Genomic DNA, 15,620 nt, shown 5'->3' with positions numbered 1-15,620 from the left:
TTCCATTGACGAGTGGACTTAGACCCTGCACATCCGCCAATTTTTTCTACCCAACTTGGAACTTTATATGCTGCCCAATTTCCATGATCTTGAAAGTTGTTTATTTAGGTATTCTTTGCTTCTTATAATTTTAAATGTGCATTTGAAATTCTCGAAAAATTTACTTTTTTTCATTTTATGTGGAATTTTTAGTTGTATTGCTAATGCTTACAATTAATGATAACTAACAAAAATAACTGCTAATGTATATTGTTGTTTTTCACACAAAAGTTCAAAAAACATTTATTCTCAAAATGTAAAACTAAATTCCAGAAAACTAATTTTTACAATTAAATATGACTTGAATTATTTACGCATACATATAGTGTGCTCCGATCACTAGTTCATATGAATAACAAAACATAGGTTAGGATCGAATTTTTTGTGGTAACGAAGGTATCCGAATTAAATTAAAATCCAAATATAAAATGAATTAATATTTCCATTTGTATGTCACCAAGGATTTTCCCCACAAGCACGCAAGGACTTTCCACACCGTCCTTCCCCTCCACCACGTTTATAAATTTTTTTCCACGAAGACTTCAAGTCGTCGTCCTTTATCACCTTTGTATGGTTCTATCCTACTTCCTACAAACACAAAACATTGAAGTGATGCTTTTTGTAAGTGTATAAATAAGGCCACCTGGCCATCTGAACTTCCCATATCAAATAAACCAACAGTACCAAAGAAATCCAATGGAGCATCTTCTTCTTTGTACTTCTTCATCTTTACTACTACTCTTCTTATTCAGTTCTGTTCCTATCACTAGCCAATTCCCATTTGGTAGCAGCAAACAAGCTTATCATCATTCAAATGTCACCTGTATTGAAAGTGAACGATATGCTCTTCTTCTATTCAAGCATGAGTTGAAAGATGAATCAAATCGTCTGTCATCTTGGATTGGAGAAGCTTGTTGTTCATGGGAAGGAGTTGGTTGCCACAAAATCACTGGCAGTATTTTGAAACTTGATCTTCGCAATACGGTGCCACTCTATTCTGATGAGGATTATCACTGCACAAATTGCTTGGGAGGCCAATTAACTCCATCTTTGGTCAATTTGACCAATTTGCGGTACTTGGACCTGAGCTCAAATAGTTTTTCAGGAATCCAAGTTCCCGCATTCCTTGGATTGTTGAAAAACTTGAGATACCTCAATCTCTCAAGTGCAGGATTTGATGGTGAAATTCCCCACCATTTAGGAAACCTCTCACATTTACGGTATTTAGATCTTGGGGATTCAGGTTTCTCATTGAGTACTAAGGATCTCGGATGGGTTGTTGGGCTCTCTTCTCTAGAAGGCCTAGTCCTGTCCATGGTGAACCTTACAACCGCTCAAGATGGGTTACGGTCAATTAACATGCTTCCTTCACTAACAACACTAGAATTGGATAGCTGTGATCTCTTCATCCATCCTCATCTTTCGCAGGTCAATTTCACGTCTCTTGCTTTCCTTGATCTCGGTGAAAATAATTTCAACAACTACACGGTCCCTCCGTGGCTCCGTAATCTTACTGGCCTCCATGATCTTCGTCTTGGTCAAAATAATCTTTCTGATCCAATTCATGCCCTGTTTGACCAAAAGACCTCTCTAGTTCATCTAGATCTATCTTCAAACCGCTTTGATGCTTCAACGTTGAAATCACTTTGTAAAGCAAGAGATCTTACTTATTTGGATCTGAGTGATAATAATGTGCAAGGGTCAATACCAAGTGAAATAGGTCAACTTGTAAATCTTACTTATTTGGATCTGAGTAGTAATGATTTGCAAGGGTCAATACCAAGTGAAATAGGTCAGCTTCCAAAACTAACAAACCTAGTATTGGCCTTTAACAAATTAAATGGTACCATACCGACCAATCTTTGGCAGCTGACGAAGCTACAAGCACTTGACGTTGGTTACAATTCATTAACTGGTGTCCTATCTGAAGACCATTTTGCGAAACTCCGAGAGCTAAAGTCACTGAGGCTAACCGGAAACTCGCTCGCTCTGAACGTGAGCTCCTCGTGGGTTCCTCCTTTTCAACTCCATGAAATTCGGATGGGATTCATCATTGTGGGACCCAGGTTTCCAGCTTGGCTTCGGACGCAGAAGGAGGTTGAGGAGTTAGACATGCGGAACGCGAGCATTTCAGATGCCATACCCAGCTGGTTTCGAGTGCTTTGTCGTAATATTACGTCAGTAGATCTCTCCAGCAACAGCCTAACTGGAAATCCTTTGGAGTTCAAACAGCATAGACCAAGTCGTTATCGTTCTCGACGTATATTTCTAAGCTCCAACAAATTTGATGGATCTCTCAAATCGTTGCCGTTGGATATTTCAGATTTAGATCTTTCACACAATTTTCTTACTGGACATATTCCGCAGCTTGAAGTTGGTCAAACGGTTGTACCTGGGATGAGGTCTCTCTTACTAAATGATAACCGTTTCACAGGTACTATCCCTAAAAACTTGTGCAAGTGGGAATATTTATATATTCTGGATCTATCCAACAATCTTCTGTCCGGAAGAGTTCCTCTGTGTCTAGGAAACTTGCGAGACCTGCGGATCCTAAACTTGGCAAATAACAGTCTATCCAGTCAAATTCCGAGTTCACTGGGTAACTTGCGGAGACTTTCTAAGCTGCATTTGAATGGAAATAAATTGGTTGGGAAGCTCCCTACCTCAATGCAGCATCTGAGATATTTGCAAGCTCTTGATCTCGGTGACAATGGACTGAAGGATATTATACCAGCTTGGATTGGGGAGAGGTTATCAAATTTAAGGTTTCTAAGATTTCAGTCAAATAACTTCCATGGACCTATTTCCCATACACTCTGCCAACTCTCATTTCTTCGAGTGCTAAACTTAGCACATAATAACTTGAGTGGATTTATTCCTCACTGCTTTAACAACATTACTGCCATGGTATCAGGGCTAGATGGAGATTACGGCATTGATCCACAAGAAAGCCTTCAAGACATTAAGGGAGGAAGAGAAGTTGAGTATTACGCATTGAACCTTTTGCTTGTTAATTCCGTAAGCCTCTCAGCAAATAATTTAGTTGGTGAGATCCCTGATGAGATAATGGAACTGGTTCAATTGCAAGTTTTGAATCTTTCACAAAATCATTTGACTGGAAGGATCCCCAAGAAGATTGGCAACTTGAAGCAAATTGAAACACTCGATCTATCAATGAATGAACTCTTCGGTGCAATCCCTGAAAGCTTATCTGATTTGTACTCATTGAACTCTCTGAATTTGTCATACAATAAACTTTCAGGGCCAATACCATCAGGAAATCAGCTTCAAACCTTGACCGATCCATCCATCTATGAAGGAAACAGTGGACTCTGCGGCAAACCGCTCCCAAACAACTGCTCGGAACACAAATTGCCTACCAAAAATGGGCCTACTGATGAGGATGAAGGCCACAGCGAATCTGATTGGTCTTGGTTTTATGCTGGAATAGGACCGGGTTTTGCTGCCGGGCTCTTGGGAGTTCTGGGAATCCTTCTCTTCAAGAAGTCATGGCGCTATGCATACTTCAAGTTTATAGAAAGTGCTTGTGACAAAATCTGGGTAAAGACTACTCGCCTGAGGAGGAATTTCCGTTGAGTAAGTTCCTATAAAAACACTTATACTCTGTTTTTCATATCACACACTAAGGAGCCACAATATCCGTAGCATACTATCTTTGATAATTTGCTCTTTGAAAATTTCACATTTTTGTAGACATTCCTTCATCTATCTTATTCTTTTTACTTTTATAGGCTGATCGTAGAGAACTAATTAGAACTTAACATTCATAATTTGCAACCTATTGTGATTTGTAATTTGTTTTTCCAAATATTTCTAAGGATTTATTTTATGCGTTTGTCCAATATAAGAAAATTATAGCTCCATAAGTTTTTTTTTTCAAACAAAGAATCTTAATAAGTTAAATCAACAAAAGAATAACATACCAATTTTAATAGATAGGAGTATAAAGTAGTAGATGCCTGATACCGAATAGCTTAACAACAAGATTCTAACATCAAATTGGTAGCTTTCAAAGAAATTTTTTTTCCCAATAACCTATTACATGATTGGAGACCAAAATTTTCATTTCCTTAACTTTTGAAATTTTCGATCCCAAAAAACTTGATAACAAAACTTTTTGTGCTTTATCTAGGTTCTACCTTTCTATTGGCAATTGTTTCAACTGTCTCAAAATTTTGAATTCTAATAATTCTCTTCTATTATTCATATTTACATTTTGTTTCCTATGTTTCATTAAATTCCATGTTATGAATTTTATTGAATTTTTTGATTTACACCTGATTACAAAGATAATAGCTCATTGATCTAATGTCCATCAATAGTTTTATATGCTTTAGAACAGTTCCATACTAGATTAGTTTTCTACCTCCTCCACCACTGCAAGGAGTAAAGATTTGACAATTTGTGTATTTCAGACTAGACTGTTATAAATCTTGAACTTTAATTTTTTTTTTTTGAAATTGGCACTTCTCTAGAGAAAATTTATTAACGTTGGTACTCTGTTATCTTTCAATTTGGTAGGCTGCTGTTGTTGTCCAGAGTGCCTCGAGAAGCAATAGTAGTTTTGTTGTGTTTTCGTGTATTTAAGCTTCGAGTATTCAGTAGGTGTTTTTCTGTTTTGTTTTGCATCTCAAGATGTAATCTGAGGATTAGTCCTCTTTCTACAGCTGTGAATTCTATGTCAAACCAAAGTTTCAATTGTTTGCTAAAACAACTTTTGGAATTTTGTTTTACCATCTCTCATTCTCGTCTAATGCTCTTGTCCAATGCAAAGATGCATGTCATGTGCCTCCAAGATTAGATAAACGCTAGTTGTGGACACTTCTTGTTTTTCCTTGCTAGTCCAACGCTAGCAACGTAGTTTAGAAGAGAAAAATCCAACGCTAGTCAATTAGGCACTTTTTGCGCAAGTTTCATCCATCACCTATGTTCATGATATTTTCATGCATTTTTCTTATTTTAGATCCCTTTTTTTTTTATCATTTTCTTGCCATTATACCCATTCTTCTATTTACTTTTTTTTTTAATTTTCTATTACTCTCATTTGCATTATCATGACCCCGCCAAGGTCGTCTGGGAGATTGCAATTAATGCGATCTCACCAATTAGGAAATTTTGGCCCAATTAGAGATGGCAGGATCTCAGTTTTGCACCCATAGGTGACCTCCAAAATGTCGAAAACATATTAATGATTAGTTTGGAAAACATTTGGTTGAACCACACCATTTGAGACCAAAAAAACACACCATTTGTTCTGTGAAATCAGAAATAAATGACTAATGGGGCACAATTGAGAATTGCTAGGACCTGGGCAAGTCAGAGTCAACCTAAAGTAGGCCCAACCGAAATGATAATATCAAATTCAAATACATATATTTAAATCTTTTAGTTGTATAATATATATTTAAAAATGAATACATATAATAACTATTTTAGCTTATAATTTTTTGTTTGATTGGTAAATATAAACATTTTAGAAATATAAATATCTATGATTTTACCCAAAAAAAAAAAATTCAAGGTTATCTAATCCCAGCCTGATGCCCATTTTGATATATGGGTAGACATGAGCCTGTGCAAATAAGAGTTTTGGATAGGACCAATTTTGGCCTGAAAATGATTTTGTGTTCTTGTTTTGGGGTTAAACTTACCAAAGCCCAGCTAGCTGAGTCCAAATGATAGCCTTAACACGGTTTAATAAGTGTTGTTTGAACAATTGAATACAACAGTTTTAGTGTTTCAGAAAAGAAGATTCATGTTCATAAACCAATTTTTTCTATAAAACACAAATGTCATTAACAAACATTTTTTTTTTATTTTTGTTCGTTGAATTTTACAAACCAACAAAAAAAAAAACACATATTTTATTTTATTTTTTTTACTAACACATATAAAACGGGAAGATTTTTATTTTTCAAATTTAACCTTATTTTGCAAAAATATTTTTAATTTCGTTACAAACCAATAGCCAATACATACAATTTAAGAAGATTTTCCGATAATCCTGCATAACTAATACCAACGACATTAAGTGACACTAATCTTTGTTTTATTAGATTAAGCGTCAACTGTGTCAAATTAGGTAATGTTAAAATGTCATTGTACTAAAAGTTCTATTTAATTAAAGCAAGACTATGATGGTGGGAATAACAATGCATGAATATCTTGTTAAAGATATGGTCCAAATTAAAATTTAATAGTAGCAGTTATCATGTTGGAAGTTTGTGGATAGCACTAAGTGGCATTTATTTTAAAATAGTAAATTTTAACAATGGTTACTTAATAGACAAACCCAAACTTATGTAAAAAAATAACTTAATAACTTAATAAAATAGTAAGATTTAGTTATTTCCACTGGCGATCATGAGCCAATTTATTAATGACCATGTGCTTACAGCTGAAATACTAAATTGGAAAGTGAAGCAAGATTCTTCATCAATGATTCATAAATTATTGAACAGGCATTTTCTTTCATGTGCTCAGAATCTTCATCCATGATATTTGGAGGCTTATGTGGCTCACACAAATTCTGTCTGTAAATCAAAGTCAAAGAACCCAGAATGGATGATACTGGAGTTGGTGTTGAGAAGTAATATTCATAAATATTAACATGATCCCAATTCTAACAATGATCAATTGGAAAAAGTAATGTAGGAATATACCAAATGAGAAAATAACATAGGATCTGTCTAAGGAGTGCTCTACTATGTTGGGGTTCACATATTAATATTATGAAAAAGTAAAATTATATAGAAAAAAATTATAAATGCAAGATAAGACAATAATTGTTAGCGATTATAATACATACACATGGTAGGTTGAATATGATTTAAGTGCAGTAATAAATCCTTTAAAAAAAATAGAATAACTTAATAACTTCTTTAGTGTTCCACAATCTTCATCAACGACTTTGGCAACTGACCTATCTTCTCTCTTTCCCTCTACCAACCTGGACAAAACGCACACAAGCACATAAACAAAAAGACCCTTATTGCATGTGGACATTATTCTGTGGAAACTAATTAACAATATGTCCTTCTTCTCTATAATGATAGACTAAAAATATCCTAACTATATATATATGTGTGCGTGTGTGTATATATATATATATATATCATGAGAATCACTTGCATTTTAATAGTGGATTTTTCTAACAGAAAACTAATTATTCCATGTATTTTATGGCTTTTTTTATCACGAGAATACTTACGCTGTTACCTGCAATTGTTTTTTCCACTTCCCTTTTTCGTTTATCATGTTTCTATTTCATATTAGTGCTTTATATTTATATTTATGTTTATGGGATGTTGCTTTGCTTATGCAAATAAAAATTAAAAAACGTATCTATTCAAATGTGGAATTTTGCACCTTACCACCCCAAATAAAAGTACAAAGCAAAAGATGTTGGAATGAGTTTATGCTATTTTGATTTTACGAATATTATTGTTATTTGTGATGGTAAAAGCATAGAAGTGTTTCCCACCTTTTTTGATGGGATGTTGTATATCTACTTAATAATTACCATGAAACAATTTTCTTTGTTTCAAGAATTTATCTTTGTGAGACGAAATAAATGTACCAATGAATTTAGATTTGTATTGCTGAAAGTCACGATTTTACAGCCTGGTAATGCGAATTGTACTACCTCCTGGAGAAAATCTTATGAGGCGATATCAAATAACTCTTCTGCAAATAAAATTATGTTTGACGATAAAAATGATTTACCTCCAACTTTATAAACTAAAGTAATTTGCTCAATTACCACAAATTTCGTCATTAAAATTCACTAATTGTACACACCATTGATGAGGGTCATAATACTTCAAAGTTCAACTATCACACAAAACCTGCATGGTTTTTAAAAAAATAAAAAGAAAAACAGAGGGGTGGGTTGAGCTCCGGGGGCACTAGGATACATAAACCAATCGATAGTTTAGGTAGTTTCTAAATGTTTTTCTGAGAGATTATTTGTAGATTAATCTTTTTAATATTGAGTGAGTTATAACTTTCCTTTTTTCATAAGTGTAGGCTATATGCAAACTACATGTATCAAAAGATTATTTTGCTTTGAATACAATTTAAAGTATATTTGCTAAAATATATATTTTTGGAATTGGTCGGTTTAGTGTTAAAATATATGGATCTACATCTTCTAAAGTATGATAAATCTCTAATTTTTATAATATGATAAGAGTGTTCAATTTGACTTTCATAATATTAGATATTTTGGTTGAAAATATTTGGGCTTTATGGTTAATTAGTTAATTAAGATTGCAAGTATACTATTGTCAATTTGTAACCTTTAATTGGGCCATGTTCTCTTATCAAACTAACCAGGGAAATAGGTAAGATTTTGGAAATCTCAGGGGTCTAGGTGTATTATGAGAATTCTAAGGAAAGGTTTCCAAATTATCCCTAGAAGCCAATGGTATTTTTTTTTTGAACCTATTTTTTAGTGGAGGTCCTAGCTTGACTCCTACTTACAATTCATTTCATCTTACCACTCAACTGAACTGTCCTCTCTAGTATATTTTCTTTGAATCATTGTCTATATTTTCTTTGAAAAAAAGGAGAGGAACTCAACAATTTTTAGGCAGCCATTGCCTTTTAATTTGTAGGGTTTTTCACTAAAAAAATAAAAAAGGATAAGCGTACGGTCAATTCTCCACTCATATGGGGCGGCCACCAAACCACTCAACCTCAACTTCCCTGTTCATATGGCCAACTCTTTACTTCGCCCGGTACGTGTCTGTTATAAATTCAGCTATACTTTCATGAATATATCAAAGACGTCCAAGAATTTCCATGAAAATATGAGCACAGCCATGGTGGCTGTCAACATGTTTACAGAGCACCCAATTGTATTCTCCTCTATACCACTCCATTCTGGACAATGATTTACAATAGGGGGCATCTTGATCGGGTACGCAGGGCATTGCAATCTTTTTATTTTTAATTTTTGAAAAGAGTTGCGAAGGAGGAGGAATTGAAATGGCAAGAATCTAAGCCTTGTTCACAAACGAGAATCCATGCCACACTTTCAATCATTGAACATTAAAGATTTTTAAACTGATGAAAAGCTTATAATGTATCAAAAGTTTATAAAGAAAGGGCCATTTTAAAGTACTACTTTTGCATTGAGAAAAAGAGAAAAGAGCAAAGGAAATTTCTTTTGTGTCAAGACGATATGTTTTCTCATTATTCTTTGGAATTTTCCTTTCTAGAATACTTACGGGAAGCTTCTGCATATTAGCATGGGGCTAGTTTTCATGCTTTTCTGGCCAGTGTTCAGGTAATTTAAATTTACGTACTAACAAAGTAGAGGGGGGGAAAAAGAAGCCATTCTTATTTGCTTGAGAATAGAAATGGCGTTTAATTTAATTTATTATGATTTTTGACAGTTCTGGTAATCAAGGAGGGTTTTTAGCAGCTATGGTTCCTGGTTTCAATGCTTTTAAATTGCTTCTTTTGGGACTCGAAATGCGGAAAGATGAGAAGGCTGTCAAGTTGATGAGCGGATTGGGAGATCACTACAGGTTCTGGCACCCTAACAAAATGTATTAGAACACTAAACCAGGTTATGTGAAGGACATTAATTTTCTAACCCCACAATCAACATCTATTCCATCCTACTGTAGGGAGCTGGGGAATCCAATTAAATTATATACCAAACGGGTACATTAGCACACCCATTAGATTATTTTTTACTGTAGGAGTTGGGGTTTGACTCCAACCCACGAGCCGAAGAAGGATCTTATATCCCTTCTGGTTGTGGATTTAGTTTTGACAATTTGATTTAATATATTTCCCTTGAAGACTATATACATCGTGGTTAACAGCCTTTAGTGTAGTTTTCTGCAGCATTTTATAACAGCCATATAAAAGACAGGTTGAATGTTAGGGCTAATTGCAATATGCACCTTTAAACCATGCAATTTTCTCTCTAAATTATTGTTGAGTGTCTTCGTATCCCACATCTGGAGTTTAACAAAGAAATCTCTCCTTGTGGTAGTTATAAATATAGTGGACTTAAGTGAGTTTAAGTGTGCTAAGGGCACCAGTCCAAATGCCATGTGCACCAGTGCAAGAGAGTTTTGGGGGGCCCGCGCCCCAATGTGAGAGGAGTTTTGGTTTGGCATCAAATCAAAAGAGCAAGTCATGGGCCTTTGGGCCATTAAGCATTTAGTGCTATTTAGGCACTTTTGTATTTTCAGTTTAGGTGCCTTTTGGACCTGGGAATTATTTCTTAAGGTTTTGTACTCTCTCTTTTGTACTCTCTTTCTATTATAGTAAATTTGCTACCCCTTCGCCCGTGGACATAAGTCAATTGGATTGAACCACGTAAATTCATGCGTTCTTGTTTTATTTATTTTTGCTTTGTTATTTGTCTTTTGGGGTTGCCAAAAATCCTTTCATCAATTTCCTGGGGCCAAACCTAACAAACTGGTATCAGAGCTTCAGATTCTAGATTCAGCTTCAAGTTTTGGGTCATGGTCAGATTTTGGGTTCTTGATGACAATAACAGATTTTGGATGCTACAGAGAGTGAAAGAAAAAAATTTCGTTGGAGTTCAGTTGGATTTTGAAGAAGAGTTATTTTACCCGTTGGAACTCGTTAAGGGTTTTGAGATTAAGGTGGAGTAAGATTACTATGTTCGCGATTTTTAGCCCGCTGGGATCTGTTGAACCTTTTGTGAGATTTAACCCATTGGAACCTGTTGAGCCTTTTGCATATTGGTTCGTTGGTGGCTCGTTGTGGTTCGTTGGGATTTTTTGTGGTTCATTGAGATCCATTGGAACTTTTATGGAGAAAGTGGAGCTTGTTTGCTATTCGTCTGTTATTTGTCGATATTGGATACACGCCAAGGTGGAGATTTGTTGAGTGCGTCTTTGTATCCCACATCGGGAGTTTAACAAAGAAATCTCTCCTTGTGGTAGTTATAAATATAGTGGACTTAAGTGAGTTTAAGTATGCTAAGGGCACCAGCCCAAGTGCGATGTGCACTAGTGCAAGAGAGTTTTGGGGGGGGGCCCGCGCCCCAATGTGAGAGGAGTTTTGGTTTGGCATCAAACCAAAAGAGCAAGTCATGGGCCTTTGGACCATTAAGCATTTAGTGCTATTTAGGCTCTTTTGTGTTTTCAGTTTAGATGCCTTTTGGACCTGGGAATTATTTCCTAAGGTTTTGTACTCTCTCTTTTGTACTCTCTTTCTATTATAGTAAATCTGTTACCCCTTCGCCCGGTAGACGTAGGTCAATTGGATCGAACCACGTAAATTCCTGTGTTCCTGTTTTATTTATTTTTGCTTTGTTATTTGTCTTTTAGAGTTGCCAAAAATCCTTTCGTCAATTTCCTGGGGCCAGACCTAACAATTATCAATTCATGGCACATAATTGTCCACATCAATAAGTTGAGCCAATTTTAATTTTCTAAGTGTTTTTTAATGCAACAACAATAAGAAACCTATTTTTTTCATTTATTTTTTAAATATGTGGAAAGCCTCGAATTCGAGACCTTTCACTTGCACTCCTTCCTTCTGAACCATCCAACCCATCACTTTTCCTTTATAACACACCTTATTTGCTTTTGTTTATCGAAGTACTTTTATTCATTTATGGGTACTATGTCCGTTTAAGCAAAAAATATCTATCTAATTTGTTAGATTTGAAATAACCAATGTGCTACAAACTGATGGTGTAAGATACTTTAATGCTTAAATGTATATTATTACAAATGTATAAATTATAAATGAATATTATATAAATGTATATTATAATTTATAATTTATAATTTTTATATTTATATACATTTATGCATTTGTAATACATTTATAAATAAACATATTTATATATTTATATAAAAATATATAAATGTATTATATTATATATAATACATAATATAAATATATTTATAAATGTATAAATGTATATTATTATAAATGTATAAATTATAAATGAATATTATATAAATGTATATTATAATTTTTAATTTTTAATTTTTATATTTATATACATTTATGCATTTATAATACATTTATAAATATTTATAAATAAATATATTTATATATTTATATAAAAATATGTAAATGTATTATATTATATATAATACATAATATAAATATATTTATAAATGTATAAATGTATATTATTATAAATGTATAAATTATAAATGAATTTTATATAAATGTATATTATAATTTATAATTTATAATTTTTATATTTTTATATTTATATACATTTATGCATTTATAATACATTTATAAATATTTATGAATAAATATATAAATGTATTATATTATATATAATACATCGAAAGCTAAAAATAAAAAGCACTAGTGATAGTTCGTGGGTACACATAACAATTAAACATTGATAATATAATCAACATCAGGAAAGTCATATAAATTGTGCGATATAATTCTATAGTAACAAATTAAGACACAACTGAATTTGATCCAAACACATATCAATGTTGGCTTAATCAACTCTATCATAACGATAAACACAATAATGTGTTGAATCAGTATTTTCCTAATTTAACAGGCTTTGAATGTTGTGTGTGGAGGTTCCAAGGCTTGAAAATTATGCAACTCTAACCATTAGGATTTACAAAATGCTTCTACATATAAACATGATTCTTGTCAACTTCCAGAGCAAAAAGTGTAGTTGAACTTTTCTTCAATATTTGTAAACCAACTTATCCAACTTGCCCGTTGGCTAGCTGGTTCCTAGGTTTACAGGTTTGATCAACCAAGTCAAATAATTATTTGCTTTGAGAAGATTAAAATATCATTTTTACTTTTTAACTTTGAAAAAGTACAAAAGATAGTTATTGTAAACTTTGATTAAAGTGTGTTGACATATTTTTAACTTTGATATATTTATTTCAAATAAAATTTATCAACTGTTAAAAGGCAATAAAAAATAAATGGTAGCAGCACAAAATTTCCATATTGTCTTCATCACCAATTGCTTAATGATTGAAAGCCTCTACATCTTTCAATGGCTTCATAAACTAAGCTTGGTTAATTGTTTCATTCAGGCAAATCTCAAGGCATCATTTTATTACCTTACCGCAATCTCCTTAGCCAGTGTTGTTTATTGGAGAACTTCTGTTGGTTCTAAACCAAAAATAAATCATATAAGTCACAATAATTTCTCTAATAAAATTTAACAAATAAATTAACAAAAATTCATACCTTAATCTTGCATTAAAAAATGCAAATAATTTGTAACATAAAAATGTTGATTTGGCATGGGTTGAGGCGCGGACTAGGTCGCTCTCTTTAAGACGATTCGCGCCTCTACGGAGTATCCTCCGATGTAGTAGGTCTCAGCACGTCGCCTCCAGGATACAACAGCCTACCCTTTTGCACACTGTAGTCTACTACAATCTACACTATTGGAGCAAGACAGAAACCTCACACTAACACTGTTCTTTGCCCTATAAACTCTTATAGTAGTGGAGGAAAAATATAAGGTAGTACAGAGAGAGCAAAGTATCTATTTGGTTTAGTTGATAGATGCCTTATATATAGGCTAAGAAATTAGGAATATTAAAATACCAACATTAATACGAATTAACACCTCATATTTCAGTTACAAATTGAAAAGTCTAGATTCATTGTATAACGGTAAAAAATTACTAAATGAATTCATAAAACCTAATCATTACATAAGTTACAAATACAAGACATAAATCTCATAAGTTACACATTTAAATGTTTCAATTTGTAACTGAAAATTTATTTAAAGAATTTGTAATTTATTTTATTTGAATTCAAAATAAATATGTGATATTTTTTATTAAAATATCCAACAATCCCCCACTTATTTTAATAAAAAAATAATATTCAAAACTTAACACTTAATAGGGCAAAGATTAAAAATTCATGCATAATGAAGGTGGCAATGCCTTTAAACCTTCACTTAGTGCTCAACAATTCCCGTGCTAGAGTCAAAGTGGACTTAGCCTTTAAACGATGACTATTTGAGGGCACGTGAAATCGTATCACACACATGAACTTTTCAGTGTTCCCAAATAGGTTTCCTAAACCAGCACATTTATGGCCTTGTGCTTTATCCCGGTTTTCATGAGTGCTCTAGAGAACCAGCCCAAATTCTTATAGGAAGCGGCCCTACTTCCACACTCATATAGGTGAGTCTATCAAGGATGCTCCTGTGACTTAGACATCCCACCCATAAGGGCTATAGAACTCATTAAGGGAATAAAAATCCCAACCTCGCTTATCGTTATAGGATCACAAATGCACTTACATCATAGGGATGGACAACATAATCAAAGTAGTGCATATTAATCAACCAAATCACTCTATGATTCGTTTGTCTCCGACCTAGTTTTTGGGATCTCCAGTCCCTAGGTGGTTGTATCCTCATAGGTGATTTTTAACATATATTAAACTTTTGTCTTATCCCCCTCGATGTGTATCATATCCTTGACTCAAGCTTGAGATTTATATTTTCAACACAAATAAAATAACAAAGATATGATATTCTCGAATTTTTTCAAGTAATCTCTTAGTGGTCCAAATACATGGAACTAATCTTCGATGAGAAAATTTCTCATCCATATATTTTTGCCAAATAGTGTAGGCGTATATTTACTCATAAGTAATTTTTTTAATTTTTTCTATGGCCAGTAGTCTAGTGATGCACTAGAAGCCATTCTCAAAAACTCCATGATTATTTTTGCTTTAGCAAAAATATCAAAAAAACATTTTAAGTACCTTCACATCAGGCCTTTCAGTGAGTGCTAGTCTACTCAACTCAAAATAAGAGTTCAAATAAATCAAAAAATAATAATAATGTTATACTCATATATTGAGCAAATAAAAAGATATCACTCTATTTTTTCACCACTTCTGCTACCATTGTGTTTTATTTCAAACACATTTATCAAGAGTTGCACATGAGACATCAAAATGATAGCAAATTTTAAAATACATTAAAATCCTTCTCCTTCCAAGACAGAGATGTAGTGATGCATACTATCACGTAAATCAAATTCTATGTTAGCCTTAGAAATTATAGGCCCCCACTATTTATCATATTTTTTTATAGTGCAAATTTCACACTGAGTGGATCATGGTATGGAAGGCATTTATTTTAGATGACTAGCAGTCTGTAATAAGTAACTTGGTTATTTAGGATCTAAATGTCATAACCAAATACAAACAAAAAAAAAATTGACAATCTCCCAAAGCTAATATAAGTACATGGAAACATATTTTTCAACAAATCAAAAACATATAACTTGTAGCATATTCAATGCCAAAGCAAGAGTTCTTCCACTCAAAAATAATTTTAAAAAGATCATCTCGAGAAATAGCTTAGCAAAACCTCCTTTATATTATTTATTTATTTTTTATGCACGGTATTTCAAATAAGAGAAATCAATAATTATCCTTCAAAGTCATGAAGTATTATTAGTCAATGCATATGCCCCCACTTAATTCTCATAGAAGACAACTAAACAAGAAATGTATCCAGTTAGTTAATAGTTTAGTACCGCATAGTATTAACACCTGCATACAATAAGTCA

The 15,620-nt window shown here is 33.2% G+C and overlaps 1 protein-coding gene across 1 annotated transcript; it reads left to right on the top strand.

Annotated features, from left to right (window-relative positions):
• Positions 1–652: 652 nt before the first annotated feature.
• LOC113715514 (receptor-like protein EIX2) lies at positions 653–4,796 on the top strand. The gene is made up of 2 exons (XM_027239734.2): positions 653–3,636; positions 4,582–4,796. Exon 1 carries the CDS (start codon positions 736–738, stop codon positions 3,634–3,636), a length of 2,901 nt encoding a protein of 966 aa, XP_027095535.2. The 5' UTR covers positions 653–735; the 3' UTR covers positions 4,582–4,796.
• Positions 4,797–15,620: the final 10,824 nt, after the last annotated feature.

This window comes from Coffea arabica, chromosome 11c (assembly GCF_036785885.1).
Source record: "Coffea arabica cultivar ET-39 chromosome 11c, Coffea Arabica ET-39 HiFi, whole genome shotgun sequence".
Taxonomy (NCBI): Eukaryota; Viridiplantae; Streptophyta; class Magnoliopsida; order Gentianales; family Rubiaceae; genus Coffea; species Coffea arabica.
The sequence above is the reverse complement of the archived record's forward strand: the minus strand, read 5'-3'. Positions and strand labels throughout refer to the sequence as shown.

Excerpts from the sequence above, each read along its gene's own strand:
- LOC113715514 (XM_027239734.2), top strand. The coding sequence starts at position 736 with ATGGAGCATCTTCTTCTTTGTACTTCTTCATCTTTACTACTACTCTTC.